The sequence below is a fragment of the Pagrus major genome, chromosome 2 (genome assembly GCF_040436345.1).
Source record: "Pagrus major chromosome 2, Pma_NU_1.0".
Classification (NCBI taxonomy): Eukaryota; Metazoa; Chordata; class Actinopteri; order Spariformes; family Sparidae; genus Pagrus; species Pagrus major.
Window position 1 is genome coordinate 3,781,221 of NC_133216.1, and position 18,764 is coordinate 3,799,984.

Sequence of the window (18,764 nt, forward strand, 5' to 3'; positions counted from 1 at the left end):
GATCACGCGAGACATAAAATACATTTTTGATGGTTGATTAATCATTTCAGTCTATCTTTGAGACATTTTTCACTATTTTTGTCCACTTTATAGACAAAATGATACATGAATGAATGAAGAAAAACTGGCAGATTAACTGATATTAAATATAATTGTTAGTTACAGTCTGACTAATCTTTACACAATAAAACATTTCATCACTTTATCAGGAATGAGACGGACCTCCTGTTGAGCCCACACACACACACACACACACTCACACACACACACACACACACACACACACACACACACACACACACACACACACACACACACACACACACACACACACACTTGTCTGTTACTGAGTCAACAGGCAGCATTGGGACCAAATATCCTCTGTTAAACTCCTCTGCAGAACGAGCCAATCGTGCAGCCCGCAGAGTAAAATCAGCGATCTGATTGGCTGCAACAGCAGGCACTTGGCCTTTGCTGCTAAGTGGAGGCGAACAAGAGAGAGTGACCACACAGCAGGGGCACAGGGCTGAGATTTAACTGTGTGTGTGTGTGTGTGTGTGTGTGTGAGAGAGAGAGAGAGAGAGAGTGAGAGAATTAAAGGACAAACGAGAGACGAAAGAGAAGATGCAGAGAGAAATGCAGTACAGCAGAGTCAGCATGTAGAGTGTGTGAGGAGTGCAGTGAGTGTGTGTCGGCAGATAAGAGTTGAGGTTTAATTAAAGGGGCAGAATGAGCTTAAAGGGACGTTCCATAATTAATCTCCTTTCTTAATCCCAGGAAAAGAGCAGTGGCACCCTGCGCCGCCTAATCACTCCTCTGGTTTCATTACAAGACTTGTTTTGGTGCTCGGCAGTAAACACAACAAACACTCAGAGACACACCCACCCTGTTACTTCATGCTGTACGTGGTTATGGGTATTAATTTCCAACCAGGCCTGTCACTCATTCTTTTTTAAATCATTTCTTTTATTCCATCTCTCTCTGTGCTGAACTTACAATGAACCCGGTGAGTGAATCGACCAAATCCTTCATTAATTCAAACTAGAATTACTGCCTCGTGGTTGGATGCTTCTGTGCACCAGTCAAGCTCCAGTTTACATCCATATCAGTCAAGACTCGTATAATATAGCCAGTGTAGGGAGGACATTGAAGGCTGTCTTGGTGAAATGGAGGTTAGGATTATATTGACATGTTTGATTCCGGTGAAACATGCTGTCGTCAGTTAGGGTGCTTTCTCACTTGAAAGTCGAAACCAAGTTTCATGTTTTTGTGACATTGTGTACATTCAATCTGGTGAGTTTTAGTTTCACACTGCAGTTATACGAGCAGACTTAACATCTTGACATGACATACCTACGTCCTGTCGTCATCACCTGCGTGGGCTGTGTCTCCCTGTACTTCACATCGGCAGGTTTGTTGGTGTGCATCAGCGTGTTGCCTTCAGCTTCCATCTATGAAGATTAATGAATGAACATATTCATGTAGTTGCCACCATAATATTGCAAAAATTCCCAGTTGTGGGACTGATAAAGGATTATCTTATCATAATATATAGATTATGTTTAACGACTTTATAGAGTCAGCTGGAAAAAAACTAATTTAAATGCAGAGATTTTTCAATTGTTTTCCAAGAGGATAGGAGTGGATGGGGGAGCACCTGCAGATAAAGGTCTGAATGTCTGGACCAAACAAGGCAGGTGCAGAAGCATCCTTAGAGACTATTTTTACAGAGTAACTTGTTTGAAATGAAATGAAAAAAACCCTTAGTGATTATAAATTCAGCTGGGAGAAGTGTTTAAAGGTGCACTGTGTAGTTTTGGGGATTTCACTGACAAACTAAATAAACAAACTCTCTTTGTTTCAATGCTTTTTCAGTATCTCCCGTTGCAGCAGGCAACACCCAGCTTTAAGCACTTGTTAAGCTGAATCAAAATAAGTGTCATTTTTTCCATCTGCAGTCAGACACATCTCTGCTGCTCAGGTTTCTCAGGTCTGACAGGTTAAACAGGTTCACCCAGCCACCACTGCCAGGGGCTGAGGTCAGACACGAGACCATACAGCTGGTTTTCCCCTCTGATGCTTTGTTGTTGTTGTTGCCATATTTGGGAGGAAGAAGATAGCAAATGCTTTGAGTTTGTCCCGAGGTTCATTTGAATGTCTGCCCCCGCCCTTATTATTCTGCCGCGGTGTCGCTCACACCCTACAGCCATGTTTGGTTTGATGAGTCACTGCCTGGCTGTGAGAAGTTATTACCAAATACAGTCATAATGCAGTCAAATACTCTGCTGAACTTCATGATCTGCTGTCTTTCCCTCATTTAAACTCTGACATACTGTACAGAAATCACACTGGTCTGTTCACAGCTGAGATTCTCAGCTTCATTTAATTACTTAAACTCAAATATTTCCAGTTAAACCTTTAAAATTCCCCTTCAGAAGATTTTTAAACATCACATAAATTTAAGGATGCACCTGTTCATTGGCTCAACATCTGTATAGGCTGATACTTGCCTTATCGTCTGCTCTTGGCACATTCGATTATGTTCACCAACAGCAGCGGTCGGTGTTTATCTGTTGTGCCACATTCATTTTTGTGTTGGCACATTCACAAGCTGCCGGCTCGTGACTTCCCCGTCATCGGTTTGTAACCGTCTTTGTAGGTCCTGAGAAATTCTCATAATTGAGAAGGTGGTTGTGTTGCAGGTTAAAGAAGCTTTTGAATAAGTCACTTTAAAGAGTCTTTTTTGCATGAAAGGTTATAATAAGTGTTGTTTCATACATGTGTGTGATCGAATGTGTGCCGTTTCACAGGTGTGTGATGAATTAATGATTGACTTTTATAACAGCTCAGGTATTTGTTTATAATGGTGTCTTTGTTTCCATGGCACAAAAGGAGGGATAAATAACAATAAATAAATAAAAGATATAACTAAAAACCCACTGAAACCAGGATCAGCTATCAGCTAAGTTGCACCTTTACATCAGAGGAAAAGTGAAACATGTCTGCTTATCCTCGAGCGGTATCTGCTTGTTTACTGCAATACTTCACTATTGTTCTTGAAAAAGTGCAGCACTCCCTATAATTTCTCTTCATGCTTTACAGATTTCCTTGTTATCCACCACGAAGTGTCTGACAACAAATGATAAAGCTCTTGGGTGCTTATCCACACGGCATTAGTTTGTAGTGTTGTACATGACACAAGGGTCTGTGGTGCTTAACGTCTTGACTGAATTAAAGTACTTGATTGTTATGATTTTGACTCATGTTTGTTGTTAAGGTTCAATTTTCAGAGAAAACAGCACCTGAATCTTAAAATGTCCCCAGCAGCACATGAATGCAGCATAATAACTATGGCTAAAGTTTTAGACTACAAACATCAGACAACATAAAGTACCACCTGAGGCAGAATCTTTTATTAAACAATGTTTTATTAGGAAATGTAAAAAACCCAACAACGTACTTGAGACCAGACCAAAACTGGAACAACAGATTAATTTTATGAATCGTGGAGCAAATACTGATATAAATAATCTGACAAACTAACAGAAAGACAGAAGTTTGTTGGACTTGTTTTGTGTGTAAAACCGTCGTGTGCACAGGCGTGACGTGTTTAGTTTGGTCCAAAGTAGTCGACCATGCCGTTGCCTTTACGACCATCGAAGAAGAAGAAGTTCCGGTGTGGAGGGTCTCTTTGGGAGAGAGCCTGAAGAGAAAGACAAAAGGAAGTCAGTCTGCAAAATATAATACGACACGATGAAAATGTTCAAGTAACCTTCTTTAACGCCACAGAAACATTTTAAAGGTAAAATTGTAAAGGACTGAGTTTCAAAGAATCAACCAGAAAAAACTACTTTAACGCCAGTTTAGTATTTTATTTCCAACACACAGACCCACACAAACACTCATTCAGCCTCTTGTGTCACACTTAAAGTTCTGAGTGGTTCAGCCCAGTTCAGGTGAGTGAAATCAGTCAGATTCACCCGGAGAGGCTTCAGTCGGCCAGTTGCAGGGGGTTTCATCATCTTCATGGAGAAAGCAGGTTGGCCTTGTGCCAATATAATGCAGACTGATTGTGAACTGTCAGACCCCTCTCTACACACACACACACACACACACACACACACACACACACACACACACACACACACAGACACTCACGCAGACACACTATCCTGATGTGAACTCCTGCTTCCCTCAGCCTGAGGTCACACAGCTCAGACTGCTCAGTGATGTAACTGAAGTCTTATTCAGGTCACGCTGAGAAAACATTCTCTGTATGTGTGTGTGAGACAGTCTGCATTAAAAAATGATGCTGTTTTTATATGTGAGATGAGTCTTAATGGTTCTAACAACCTTAGATAACATACTGCGACTGTGAATCCTACCAGAGGAAATTATTTAACTTAATCAAGCTGGACACCAAAATCTAATTGAAAGACTTCAGTAATTATAGTTCAATATAATTATAAAGTCTTTTTGCTGAAATATAACAAAAACAAAGTCATCAAACTAAAACTGGCATATGAAATAGTAAAAGACTCATTATGTGTTACTCTTGTCAATGTAAGAAGTCCATGAGTCACTGGATTTTCACCAAACTTTAAAGAATGATGCATCTTATTAGTCAGTTTCTATATATTCATACCTAGCTTTTCTTATGATGTATTTTTTTAGTGATGTTCAGAGTTCTGTACTGTTTTATTTACCTCAACTTTGACCTCTGTAATGTTGCAACAATTTAATCGATTAGTTGTCGGTGCCTTTTCACGGGTATCTACACTTTACATGTCTTTCATCAGGGTAAACAGGCAAGCTGTAACCATGGTAACAACAACGCGACAGGGTAACACAAATTCACAATTCACAATCTATATTTGATTTCTGTGCAAACAAAGCACAAAATAAATACAGTCCTTTCGAAGAAATAATCATTTCAGTAATGTTTTTGAGAGAAACAAGTCTAATTCTCTGATTCCAGCTCCTGTTTTCTGGTTTCTTTCCTCCTCTATGACAGTAAACTGAATATCTCTGGGTTGTGGACACAACAAGACATTTGACGACGTCGTCTTGCTCTTTGAGAAACCCTGAATGACATTTTTCAGCCCTCCATCTTTGACGGTAACGTTTATTGCTAAACTGTAAAACATCCTGCTACAGGCCACATGAATTATTTTTAGATCATTGACAAAAATGTTTGTGTATGAAAGGATTATCTGCCACTTTAATTTACTCTCCAATATCACCAAAAATCCAATCTCCGTCAGGCTCAACATGAATCTGTGGGAACACTGTATGTGTAAGTGTAACGGGCTCAGTCATATGTCTTCCGTTGGATTTCCCACCAATGGTCCCATTATGTTCTTTTATGTTGTAATATCAATGAGTTTATTATGTTGTTGAGCCGGAGGACTATGAATCATTTCTCCTTTTGCTGCCAGAGCGTCACACTGAGTTTCTCTGTGGTCACAGTGAAAATCACTTCTGCACAGAGAAGAAGCTGCCGTGTTTCTGACGCTGACCCAGAAACCAGCTGAGCAGCCACCTGTCAGCTGACTGACTCCCTCCCGTCTTCATCGTTTACTACAGCTCAGTGAATACTGTAACATACATCACAGTTGATGTATTTCTTGAAGTAATGATGTTCATATTTTATTATTTACATTTACAGTTTGTCTGAAATGCTTTCTTTCTCTGTTTGTGTACATGCTTACCTTGACGACTTCCTGTCCCAGAACTCCTCCCACGACGGCGCACACCGGAGACATCTCAGAGAAGCAGTAGCTGAGGACAAACAGTACAAGGAAACATGACCCACTGCGACTAAATAGAAAGTGTGATGTTAAGTAACTGAGAAACTGAGAAAGTGATTCGCTCCAGAGTCACTAAAGCAAAAAATGTCCGTCTGGAGCTTTGTTAGTTTGCCAGCTGATTTATGTGTTATGACAGTGGACGCACAGATGTTTGGGTTAATCAGAGTCACATCGCCCCCTTCCACAGACTTCATTACTGTCAGTCTTTCTCTGTTTCTCTCTGCTCGAGCTGCACGGTGTGGTTGTGAATTCAGGCTTTTTTGCATTGCAATAGGATGAAAAATCTCAAATATGAAACTGGAAAATTTGAATTTCGGCCAGGAAAAAGTGGCAAGCAGACAGAAAAAAAGATCTGCAGGCAAGCTTTTTATCAGGAATGTTTATTGTTGGAGCAGCTGAACTACACAATACGTTTTTTTTCTCCATTCCTTCATTATCTGTTCTGTTATTGTTGTAAACAATGTCTGATATGAAAAATCTGAATAATGTCCAGATCTCCATCCATTTACAGTACTACAACACATGCTGCGGTCACTGTCAGCAGGCAGCATCACTACGACTTGCCACCGCAGTAATGGCGGCGCCGCTAGATGGCAGAACAAATCCGTTACTAGATTCGTCTATATTTCCATCATCAGAAATTGTTGTTGTGTGGGTCGGTCTTGCTGTCTTGCTTCCAAGACATTCCAGCAGTTAGTTCACTTGAATTGCACATGAATCTTCATTGAGTGAATTGTCAATATCTAATGTGTAAAATTTAGGTCCAATGACAGGTGAAGATGCTTTATACCTCGTGAAGTCATCGCTCAGGAGCTCACTGCTCACTGCCAAGGCCTCGAGGACGTCATCACGGATCTGTTTCAGGAGCTGACTGTCTTCAGCAAAGGATTGTGGGTCAGGGTCGCGGCCTTTGTCTGTACGAAACTTCAACAGAACTGTGGAGACAGAGGGAGGCAGAGAAGAGAGAAGGGAGGAGAGCAGGAGAAACATAAACGGAAGGAAATGAACGTCAGTTATAAAGCTGGAACAAGTTTTTCAAAAGCAATATTTTCCGTATAATCTATTGCACTATTGCCATTTATAATTTCATCACGCTGTCAAGAGACTTCCACGGTGAATTATCATCTCATGGAAAGACAACATCTCATCTTGACTGCTGCTCCCTTTGAAACAGGATGAAGTCGGTATGTGGTTGCACCATTTCATCCGATTTGGCCTACGCTTCCCCACATCAAATTAACAGCGTGCACACACAAACTCATGCATGCAAAGACTCTCACAAACATCTGCACATGTTCAGTAAGGAAACATTAGAGTGAGAAAAAAAAAAACCTCCTTCCTGTGCTGGCTCGAGGACTCACCGAGAATTAAAAATCTGAAGATCGCTCTTTATTTGGTCATGAGCAATATTTCTAACAGCAACTGACAACTACACAGACGCACACATCAACACGTCGCCCCCGTGTTTCCTGTTCGTCCATTAACTTAAAACCACATGAGGAAGTCAAATCCTCCCACGGCCATTTCCACCAGCGTGGCACACCAAACACACACTTGTATGTCGTGGCGATGAATCATTCTCACACCTCAGCTCTGCCCTTTATCATTCAAACTTTTGTTAAAAGAGAGTTAAAGAGAAATGGCATCACACTGCACCAGCATGGCAGGAAATCAAAACAGAATTACATAACAGATTATAATAATGTGCTCATGGATGGAACAATGATAGTATCTCTAAACCTACACAAGTAGTAGTGATGCGTAATAGATTAAAGTGGAGGGGAAAAATATTCAAGATGGCCCTTTAAGTCGAAACCTGCATATGAAGGTCAACAGACATTTTGTTTTCCATATATTAATGCAACATCTGTACAGTTAGAGTTCATGTGGCAGAGCTGGCAGGAGAACATCTAACTGTTTGTCAAAGCAAAGCATAGACATAAATCCCAGGGTGGACAGACAAGACGCCACCTGAACGCACCATGAAGTCCCTCTGAGTGTGTAAAACCATCGATACTGCATTTGATGTCAATTGTCGAAGTTGAAGTCTCACTTCGATCAAGTTTCGATTAAAATTTAAATTGTGAAACCCTGAATTGTGTGCGACCTCCTGTAAGTAGTTCAAACACAGGATATTTATTTACTATACCACTCAATGCAATGAAACACAAATGCAGAATAACATGATGACAGGCCACTCTCTATGTTAGCTCGCAGCTAGCTGATGTTAGCAACAGTATACAGTCAACCAGTGTTTGCAGGCTGTTTGAATTTGAGTCAATGAGAGCAGCTGGCTATGAATTGATTTTCCTTAGCTGGCAGGGCGATGGAGTGTCGTAGGCTGAGTTACAACACAACGAAACTTCTTCAGTTGATTACTTACATCAAGAGATTATTTTTTGTACTACACGTTACTACACACGTGTCATCTCATTTTTAAAAAAACACACGTTTGCATGATGTTGATGACATGTTGATGACATGTTAGCGTCAAAGATTTTTTCAGAGGGGACTTTGGATCTCTCTTTTTATCAGTCAGCTGGCATAAAAAAGTACATTTTCAAATGTTTAAAACGAACAATGTTTTCTTTCCACAAAGACATGTTTTCACTTGTAGTGTTTCCCCTCCAGTAGATTTTGTTATTCTTATTATGTTCTGTAATTCACAAGAACCTTCCTCAGTTTCTGCTTTGTCCAAATATTTATGTACATGGTCATATTTTCTCTTGCTGCTCATCTCATCAGTCTGCCAATATAATAAAAGAGAATTATCTAGATAATGAGAATAACATCCATATGCGGTTCAGATTAGCTGACTGTTCCTAGTGAGACAGGAAGCAGTCGTAACAGAGGAAGAGCCACTTCCTCATCGGTCGCCCCAAAAAAAACAACAACCGCTGGCTCCAATTATAGAAACAACGCAGGATAATAACACTGCCTCCTGTCTCAAATGTACCAAATTAAAAAAACAACTAGGCGGTGTTTCCACTCAGAAATGAGCCGAAATGCAGCAAACAGGGCGAGGCTGCAGAGGGTAGGTGGGTTTCAGAGTGGAGAGCCATTAGACTAAAGGTCACAGAGGGTGTGACCCATGAACCTAAAATAAAACAAACGGGATGTTCAGAAATGTTCATATGATGAGCGACTAAGAAGCAAATTTGCTGTTTAGTAAACAAATGTACATCACATGACAGCACCTGGATGTGTGGGTGACCTCCCAGACATAATTTCAGTTTCTGCCACCTCTGTTTTTTGGGGTTTTTTTTTTTTTGGCCATTGGCCTTCTCTAAAAAAATACATCTATTTTAAAATCGTCAAACCTTAAACCCTGTCATCAAGAACAACCAGGTAAGTAATCTCCCTCCTCTAGTCATTAACCATCTGTACCACATCATGAACGAACACGGCTGACAAAGGTCTGGTCTTGATCTTTTTTTGATGGAGCAGTTATCTCATTTGACAGATTACAAAAGGATTCATATTTTTTGATAAAAAATATGTATAATTTCCTCCCCAGCCATCTCTAAATATATAAAATATAACGGATTCTCTCTTGGCAGGGGGGTCAGTGGAGAGTTAAAGCCTGCAGCTTGCAATATGCCTCCCAAGTCCTCAGACGTGATGGATAAAGACTTTCCTTTCTGCTTTGGAGCAGTGTCCATCTGCAGTGCGTTTCCTCTAACTTCTGTTAGTTAACAACTTTATAAACATGGGAAGATCTTTGTAACTTATAACATGGTGTAGATATGTACTGTTGTTTTTTGTTAGATTCACTTTCTAATAATCCAGCAGAACTGCATTGATCCGTTCAGTGTTTACGACCTTTGCATGCTGCCTAAATGTCATTGAATTTTCATTATTTACTACATTTACACAGAGAAAACAGTGTGCAACCGTTTTGTGGTGATTTCCTGTTCCTATGCTTGTTGTCATGTGGAGTAGGTGTCGGGCTGTTCTCTATTCTACGCTCAGTGCACATGACTGGCCATGGACAGCCTGTGATGGAAACTAGCATGCAGTGTGGTGCAGGGCCAGGTGACAGGAGGGACAATAACAACTCTTTAAGGAAGGTCATCAGACACTGTAAATAACCTAAAAAAAACAGGAAGGCGTATTTCACATTTACTTAAAGGGTCAAAAAGTTCCTTTGGGTTGATGGTTCCTCAACAGGTCACAGGTCAGAGATCACAGATTACTCAGGTGCAACTCAGTGTAACGATATTTTCAATCAAAGTGCAGGTTGAATTAAGATGGAACTAAATTTGATTTGTTTTTGTAGTTTCTTTTCAAACCCCGCCACCATCCATTCACAAAAGGTTGAAACAACTCGTTGCCCTTTGCTCTGGAATGAATTTTAACTAACTTTAAGGACATTATTTTCCGTGCACGTGCAATGATAGCTCACCAGCTAAATCAGAAGCAGCGACTTTGCATGGTCATGGTATATGTTTCAGTCTCGCTGCAGAGTTCCTACGCATTTTCAGTTTCAAATTTCTAAACGTTTTTAGACCTTTCAGGATTCTTTGTCTTATTTGATCGAACGGAAAATTCTGTGTCTGTCCTGCCTCCTACACAGAAATGTCAGAAGATCTCCATATACTCTGCATCTGCTCTGTAACTGATCGTTGTTTAAATAATATCACCTAAAGACTTAAACAATTTAAACTTCAAATTTGAAAACATTTTACAATCTAGAAAATTAACCATTCTATGGTTACAGCTACTGATTATCATCTCATACTTTTTATCTATTAGTCTGTATAAACTTTCACATAATTAATTAATTGTTTAAAATGCAAATAAAACCATTAAAAAAACACCACAGGTTTTAAATTTGCAATGACATAAATCACAGAAGAAAAAACTATTTTCCCATCTAGAACCTGATGCCACGAAAGCTTTTCTACTTTAAAAACAATGCTCATTGAAATGACTCTCAAAGTACCGTGAAGCAGGAAGTAGTCCACTGGAGTTCGCTTCAGAGCGGCTTTGGCCTTCTCAGTCGTCCAGTCGACCTCCAGAGCCTCCTTCAGAGCGCAGAAACTGGCCGTCTGATAAGTGACAGATTAAACAAATGTCAACAAGTGGTTAACCGCCGACCTCAAAAATGATTTAAAGTGTTTTTCCGTTTTGTATGATTTTCTCAATGTGATCCACTCCTCTGGACTTAAAACTTAGACTGGAGGTACCTTTTAAAAAATGTTATTCACCATTCAAACTATTGATTTTCATCTATGAGGCTCTTATGTGACAGTTCTTCATATCAGGTTGACTGGTAGAAAAAATATTTAGTCGTGAATTAAATCCTTCGTCAACCTACCTTTTTCACCATGGTGGTTTCGTTGGGGTCCACTTTGGCTTTCTTCGCTTCAGGACCGTCATTAGAATTTACACTTGGTTTCACCAGTTTAGGTTTCTCCCTAAAAAGAGAGTGAAGAGAAAGATTTCCTACATTATCAGGAAACAATCAAGCTCACAAACAAAAGTTTTGTGCTGCTGTGTAAGAAACATACAGTACATTAGTTACCTACTAGAATTGAAACATGAAATTTCAGCAGAGAGCAGCTGAATGACTGCAGGAAGCATTAAATATCACACCGGCGTGTCAATGCTGCAGAAAATGAGAACTGATACTGATATTTTCTGACAAACATCACTGTGATATTTGACATTTTCGTGTGAAATTACAAAAGTCAAAAACGTTCCAGTTTAACACACACACACTCTAAACTACTGCCCACACTTACTCAACGTAGTTGTGCTCCTTCCCGAGGTTGCAGAACATGTAACCATAGTAACCGTAGATATCCCCGCAGAAGACTTTGATGTTGCGCTGAGAACAGAGCTGGTCCACCCGCACCATCAGGTCTCTGGAGCAGCCTGTCAGACACACCTGAGGGAGAAGAAACACGCCCGGTGAAAGGCTGGTCAGAGCGTCGTCCTGATCAGCCGCCAATACTTCAAGAACCTGGACGTTATGGAGTACCAGTTAACAACAGTTAAAGACAATAAAGCAATTCTTCCTCAGAGCTTACTGAGCATGTCGTTCAATGCAGTTTTACAACATTTAAATCAGACTCAGAGGGAAAAAAATAACTTTTGAATTTGCTGCCAGTTTCAGAAGTAAGTAGCCCTTAAATCACAAGCCAGACTTCAACCCACTTCCAGAGACACATCTTAATATTTGCAGTTTAAACATTTGCTGCATCTGTTTCACTTTTCTCTGTCCCCATATCATCAATGTATTGTTAAAGGACATTATGTTTGGCAAAAATCTTGTCTTATTTGTTTCTGCAAATATTTTACAGCTGCACCAGCGTATGTGAAGAGATGAGCAACTTCCTGTAAACAAGTACTGTTGCATATGTACTGTAAGATTAGAATTTTCTCCACTTCTCAGCACCGTTTATCTCTGAAATCAAAATGTATGAAACTGAACTCCCACTGTGTTGATCTGTTGATCACCGTCACATCCTCTAATACACATGGCATTTTGTTTTTGTGTGGTTATTTGCTCATTTCCATTTCTATTAACATAACCCTAAAACTGCTTGCAATAACAGAAAATAACAAACGATATAGCCGTCTTGTGTTTACTCCCTAAGGGACCCACAGACATATCTCACTTCTGAAATTTGGCTGCAATTCCCTTACAAAAAAAAATCATCAGTGAGTTTTCACCCTCTCAATGCTTAGAACAACAAAGCAGCTGTGATCAGTATCTGGTCATCTGCCAAACAGAGTGAGACACACCTACTGTAGCAGCAAAACACAGCAGCAACTGGGGAAAGTTCACCTCCCTGAGTAAAGACCAAACATGGACACAGCCAACACAGTGAGAGAGTACCACTCTGTACCATGACTTCGTACACAGTGTACCATGGTCAAACCAGGGTGGGCTGATGCCTGACTGTAAACAACTGTGCTGTGGGCTGGGTCCACCTTATCCTGCTGACCCAGTCCAGCACACCCAAAACACCCTCAGCTCACTGATAAGACTGATGCTGCATCTCAGGCATCACTGAGTCCCACACAGCAGCACACAGACCAGAGTCTAGTACCAGTGATACCAAAGAGGATACGTCTACAGACCTATGACAGACTGCAGAGTTGGGCCTCCATATCTGAAACTTTAACAAAATATTTGAAACTTTAAAACGTTTTATCACAAAGTGCAACAACTTAAAAAAGGTGCAAAAGAGGAGCTACTTTTACAGCCTGGTGGAGACATCGGTCATTAACCTTCATCTTTTTCCTTCCTGGCAAGGATTAACAAGCCTTATTTGACCCACAGAGTGATCAGAGTATCGGAAGTCATGGGAGGAAAACAGGAAACTCAATCAAGGAAAGCCTATTTTATCTATTTTTATGAGCCACACAATACTACATAAACATCATATTAGCAAAATAAGAACAACACTGGTCGTCTCTCATCAGACATTTGTGTGTGTGCTCTTCTCACTTGTGAACCAGTGGGAAAGGTGACATCAGGTATTTCAATGTAGTTTTGACTTATAAATTGTATTTCCATCATCATCGCGATATAGACATGTGCAACAAACATCACAAACGACTGCTGAAATGTGAAGGAAAATAACTTTTTTTGCATGTATTCACACTCTGCATGCAAACATTTAACCTATCAGATGGAGTCCTGGATACACGGGTCATGTGTTCACAACATTTGGCTAATCAGATGAAGCTGCAGCTGAATGTCAGCTACCCTCAGATTAATTGATATCAGTTTGGTGGTGACTGCAAGGTCAGCTAGCATGAAGGCTAAAGGGGAGAGAGGAGCTAATATGGGCGCATCAATATTTGTTTATTTAAGCAGCAAGTGACATCATCAATTTCGTCACACAATGCATATTTTCCTCATATCGTGCAGACATATATCAATCTACCATCTCAATCTAATGACAGTTATTGACATGTTTTTTGAGCTCCCAGGGAGACAGCATTGTCAATCAAATGTCGTCAAACCACACCATAGCAGCCCTGATAACAACATTGTTTTAACTTTATATTTAATGTTGCAAATGTAATCACAAAAAATAAACATCATGCTAAATACCCTAAATGTAAATGTAAATGTAGGAATACTAAGAATAGAGGACAAGTTTTCAGGTGCTTTGAATGTGTGAAAAACGGGAAAAGTTGCACATTTGTTGGCTGTTCATGATGTTACTACTATGTGGTATTTTTTCTTCCTTCTTGCATGAATCTAAAATTAACCACTGCAGAAAAAATTAACTATTGTACTGTGTTATACAAAGGGAGCGACTGAGAGTATCAGTAGCGAGTTAGCTGTACTCTGCAAGTACCCAGATGGACAGTCTGTGTTTTCTATTGTGTTCAGCTCTCAGTAATTAGGCCTTTCATATGAAAACTGTGACCACACTGTAGCCGCTCCACTTTAATCACCCTCCATCTTCCCGCTGAGCCACACACACACGTTCGTGGAAGCAGATGAAAGCGACGAGTGGTTTACAGCAGAGTGAGAAGATAAAGAGACCCCCTTCTGTTTTCCCATTTTTTAAATTTATCTCAGGCTTTTTAAATTGTCCCGCCTCTCACCCTCCCTCCCTCTGTCCTACTAACATCTAGCTCATCCCGTCCTCACTTCACTCTGTCCTACTTCCATCCTCCTCCGTGTTCCTCCCATATCACTCTCCCTCCTCCTGACCCTCACTTGGCACCCCCAGAGGGAGGAAGACTGCCGTCAATTCAGACACAACGGGAGGAAAAAAATCTCTGTTTTTCCTCTGATGGCGTTCAAATACATTCCTGCCTTCAGCAGTGAGAAAATGAGTTTCAGCCTATGTGTATAGCTGCCTGTGGAAATAAATGCGACATGCTCAAGCAACTTACATCATCTTACATAAAAAGATGAAAATGATCATCCTTTTATTGCTAAACTAACCATATCTACTGTCTTAAAAAAATATAATCAGAGTATTTGTTATAGTGTATTGTACTAACTAAGGACAGAGGGTGTCCTACGCTGTTCGGACTGTTAAAGCCCCTGTTGGGAAATTGTGATTTAGCTGTATGAATAAAATTTGACTTGACGTCATCTTGTGTTACCACGGGAATTTACCCAGTGGGAATGAAAGTTCAACAACAGGGAGTCAAAACCTTGATCTTTTCTTCACACTATCTGATATATAAGAAAAATAACTTTGTGAACTTGAAAGTTCAGGTCATACAATCAGAAAATCCAAGAAGGTCTTGCAACCAGAGTTTGAGTTATGATGCAATAAAATCTAATGTTCACAGCACAGTATACTCAAGCACACTGGATTTGAAATACAATAATAACACCCTTACAGTTAACTTTAATAGTGTTTAAGGGTGTTTACATCTTTATTAGGTCAACAGTGTAGAAAATACAGTCTTTCTTCTACACAACCCCCCAGTTTTTGAACAGTGCAGGAGGACAATGACACTGCTATATGTCCCACTGTTCAGCCAGTATAGATGTAAGCAGGGTTGGGAAATATATTTCAATATTATATATTTATCGTGATATGAGACTTTATATGGTCTTAGATGATGGACATCGTTATATCATGATGTGGCAGTAAAGTGATGTAAACCAGACTGTTGTACTCGCTCTAATACTTGTTTTTACCCACCTAGTCATTACATCCACATTACTAAAGATTATCAAAAGTCTCATTTGTTAATGTTTTGACAGAGTAGAAACAGTCTCCCTAGAATATTGTCAAAATATCGATATAGAGGTATTGGGTCAAAAATATTGTGATATTTGATTTTGTCGCCCAGTGCAACCAGTTTTATGTGTCAATGTTTAAATGCTTAAATGCTTTTAAATGCTTAGGATCACAACCAATTGTAATTTTCATCATCAATTGCTCTGGCCATTATTTTCACAATTAATCAATTAATCATTTAGTCCAAAGTGGTGTCTTCCACACGCTTATTTAGTGCAACCAACAGTCCCAACTCAAAGACTCTTCATAAATGACAAAGAAAAGCAGCAAAACCTCACATTTAAGAAGCATGAACAAGAAAATGGTCATATGAAAGTACAAACAGTGCCATCCTCCACCCGCTCAATACTGCCGTGAACCATACACGACCTTATAAGGCAAAAACAGACCTGTCCTTGTTACATAATTAACAGGAAAATTACGTCACAAAACCAGTCGGAAGAAAGACATAAAAACAAAAAAAATCCCTTACTAATGACTGAACTATAAATCTGAGCTCGTGCCATTACTGCAGGGCTCCTTCAACTTAAAGCAGGTGCTTTGGTCCTCACAGAGAAAAAACAAGGTGAGCTTTGGATTTATGATATGGGCTACAAGCAACATCTAGTGGTCAGACTGGTAATGTCAGCGCTCAGACTTCTGTCACTCAGAGAGGAAACACTGTAAGGTAACCAGATTAAGACTTCCAAATGACATCATGTGACCTACATCTGGACAGTGGTCAACAAGAACTGGAAAAACAGTTTAACAGTGTTAAACATGAATGAGAGAAAGTATATCGCTACCAAACATTTTCACATACTTTAAGTGTGAAGATTGGATCGCTCCTTCAATATGTTTCAACGTCTGATTTCAAAAACAGCAAGATTTGCTGTAAATTTAAGTCAAATCATTCAGCTTCCCTCTCAACATTCTTTTTTTTTTTTTTTGTATATTTGAACAAGGATGTCTTGAATAAACTTTTAGATCGCTCACCGCGTCAAATTGCAGAAAGAAGTCATCTGGTTTGTCTTCGATTCTCGTTGAGTCAGCGTGGACCTCCACCATCGGGTTGAGGTTCTGCGCTCGCTCCAAAGAGGCCTGGGCTCGATTCTGACCCTGAGCTGTCACCGGGACCAGGAACTGAGCTCGACATGACTCCTCTGACACCTGGCACAGGCAGAGAAGGGGAATGTAAAGCAGGGAGAGGACTCAGCTTTGCGTGTAAAGAGGTTTTCTTTTGTTTTTTTAGAGTTCCTTACACACAGCATGCAGATAAGACTGTCTGGATGTGATTTAGCCAAACATAATTTACACTGTGTATCTAGGGGACATTTCTCTCCAAATTCTGTGTTGCCGTATCAATTATGCAATCACACGTAGCCGCAGAGGGCAATAGATCAAAATTTCACTTCAGAATGCAATGAACCCAGAAATAAGCTGTTGTAATGCTATCACGATGCAAAGCAATGCAAAACAGCCGGTTTGTTTCCTCACTAGTGAAATGTAGTTAAAAACATTGAAGACTATTACTTTGCCAAAGGCACCATCTAGTGGACGTACAAAGTAATGAAGCCATCAACTATGCCAATATATTTATGGGTTATGAATAAATCACACAGATGTGCAGTTGATAACTAAGAACAAATAATTTTAGACTTAAACTGAAGCCAAAGTCCACTCTGTAGGTGACAGTGTGCTCGGATGAGGAAAGGAAAGAGAGGCCCTGAGCATGGTTTTCGTGTGCACAGTTTAAGTGTGTGTACCTGTTCATGATCCAGCAAAGTGAGTCCTTTAACTCCAGCCAGGATCAGGTTCTTGGCCACTTCTGCCCCCAGACCCCCTAAACCTGCCAGGAGCACACGGGACCCTCGCAACCTGTAAAACAAAATGCAGACTGCATGTCATGCAAGTGTATGGATTATGTTTGTAGCTAATTATTTTATTAACCTTTGTTTGAATTACAGATCTCAATAAAAAAGACTTTGCAGTAGAGATACTTTTACAGATAAACGTGGAGACACGTTCAGCAACAACATACAGGTAAACCAATATAATATACGACCTCAATGTGTATCTAAAAGCAACAAGTTTAACGTTATTGTATAGTAACTTGCTTGTAACTTCCTCTTTCGTCATGGTAAAAACTAAAAAAAGATACCGACCTATACAAGTATCGATATCAATATTGTCATTGAATACACCCCACACGACACACTCTGATAATAATCAAATCACAACTGTTTGCACATCTAAAAAAACGTGTTAAATTAAACACTCTGGTCAAACCGGTGCAGCAACAGTGCAACAACCCACATCTTCCGCTGCACCGATTAGCCTGGCAGGCTAACTAAGCTAACTGACCTCTTTTGGGCATCTAGCCCCCACAATCGGATCTGGCGGTCATACTGTGCCGCCTCCTCCTCGCTGATGATCGGGTCCTCTTTCTCGATCATATCGATCATTTCAGTTCACTGCAAAGACGGTTAAAACGGCGTAAAGTGGCTTTTTTTATGGCGCTAGCGATGTAAGATGTTTCAAATGGCCGCGACGGTCCCGCTGAATGGGCGCAGGGTGATGACGTCACAGAAAGAAACAATAGACGTCTTTTCTCGCATATTTATTTAATCGGGTTTTTTTTAATTTATTTATTTGGATGCTTTCGTTTTTATTTCCGGATTTGTTGATTGAAGTTCGTATATCACACATTTATTAGTCGTCGTGTTAATTTTGAAGTTTGCCTATTTGTTTGCAGTGTTCATTTAAATATTAACAATAGAAAGCCTAAATAATGTGTCGCTTTTTGCATTAAGCCCTGCAGTATCATGTTAAAGTCAGCTGTAAACCCGTAGCTTTTGTTCCGTAAGTGTTGTCTTTATCTCGTAGCTTTGAGCATCAACGAGCGTCAAGGCAGACACGTGGGTAAATTTATCCCTGAGTTTAGTCTTTATGAACAATTTTTACAGCCATTTTAAAGACTCTGCTTATTGTTTGCCTTCAGATGATGAATCCAGTGCGAACAACCGGATGAGCAGTTGATGCATTTGAAAAAAAAAATGGCCCTAAGCTGAGTTTGTGGTAATTAGATTAATTGTTTAAGTGAATGAATAATGGAAGTGAAATAAAAAAGAAAGTCAGGAGAGGCATGTCCTGCATTTGGGGGCATGCTTTGTAGAGGGAGCCTGTGTCAACATCTAGTATGTAGATGTTTCATTTTTCAGTTAAATTTGCACACATA

General features: G+C 40.0%; 1 protein-coding gene across 1 annotated transcript; it reads right to left on the reverse strand.

The window, feature by feature from the left end:
- Window positions 1-3,408: 3,408 nt before the first annotated feature.
- sae1 (SUMO1 activating enzyme subunit 1) lies at window positions 3,409-18,089 on the reverse strand. Its single transcript, XM_073487653.1, has 9 exons — window positions 17,891-18,089; window positions 17,293-17,404; window positions 16,523-16,696; window positions 11,558-11,703; window positions 11,131-11,230; window positions 10,756-10,861; window positions 6,601-6,745; window positions 5,712-5,781; window positions 3,409-3,703 (listed from the first exon to the last, which is right to left on the reverse strand). Exons 1-9 carry the CDS (start codon window positions 17,989-17,991, stop codon window positions 3,611-3,613), a joined length of 1,047 nt encoding a protein of 348 aa, XP_073343754.1. The 5' UTR covers window positions 17,992-18,089; the 3' UTR covers window positions 3,409-3,610.
- Window positions 18,090-18,764: the final 675 nt, after the last annotated feature.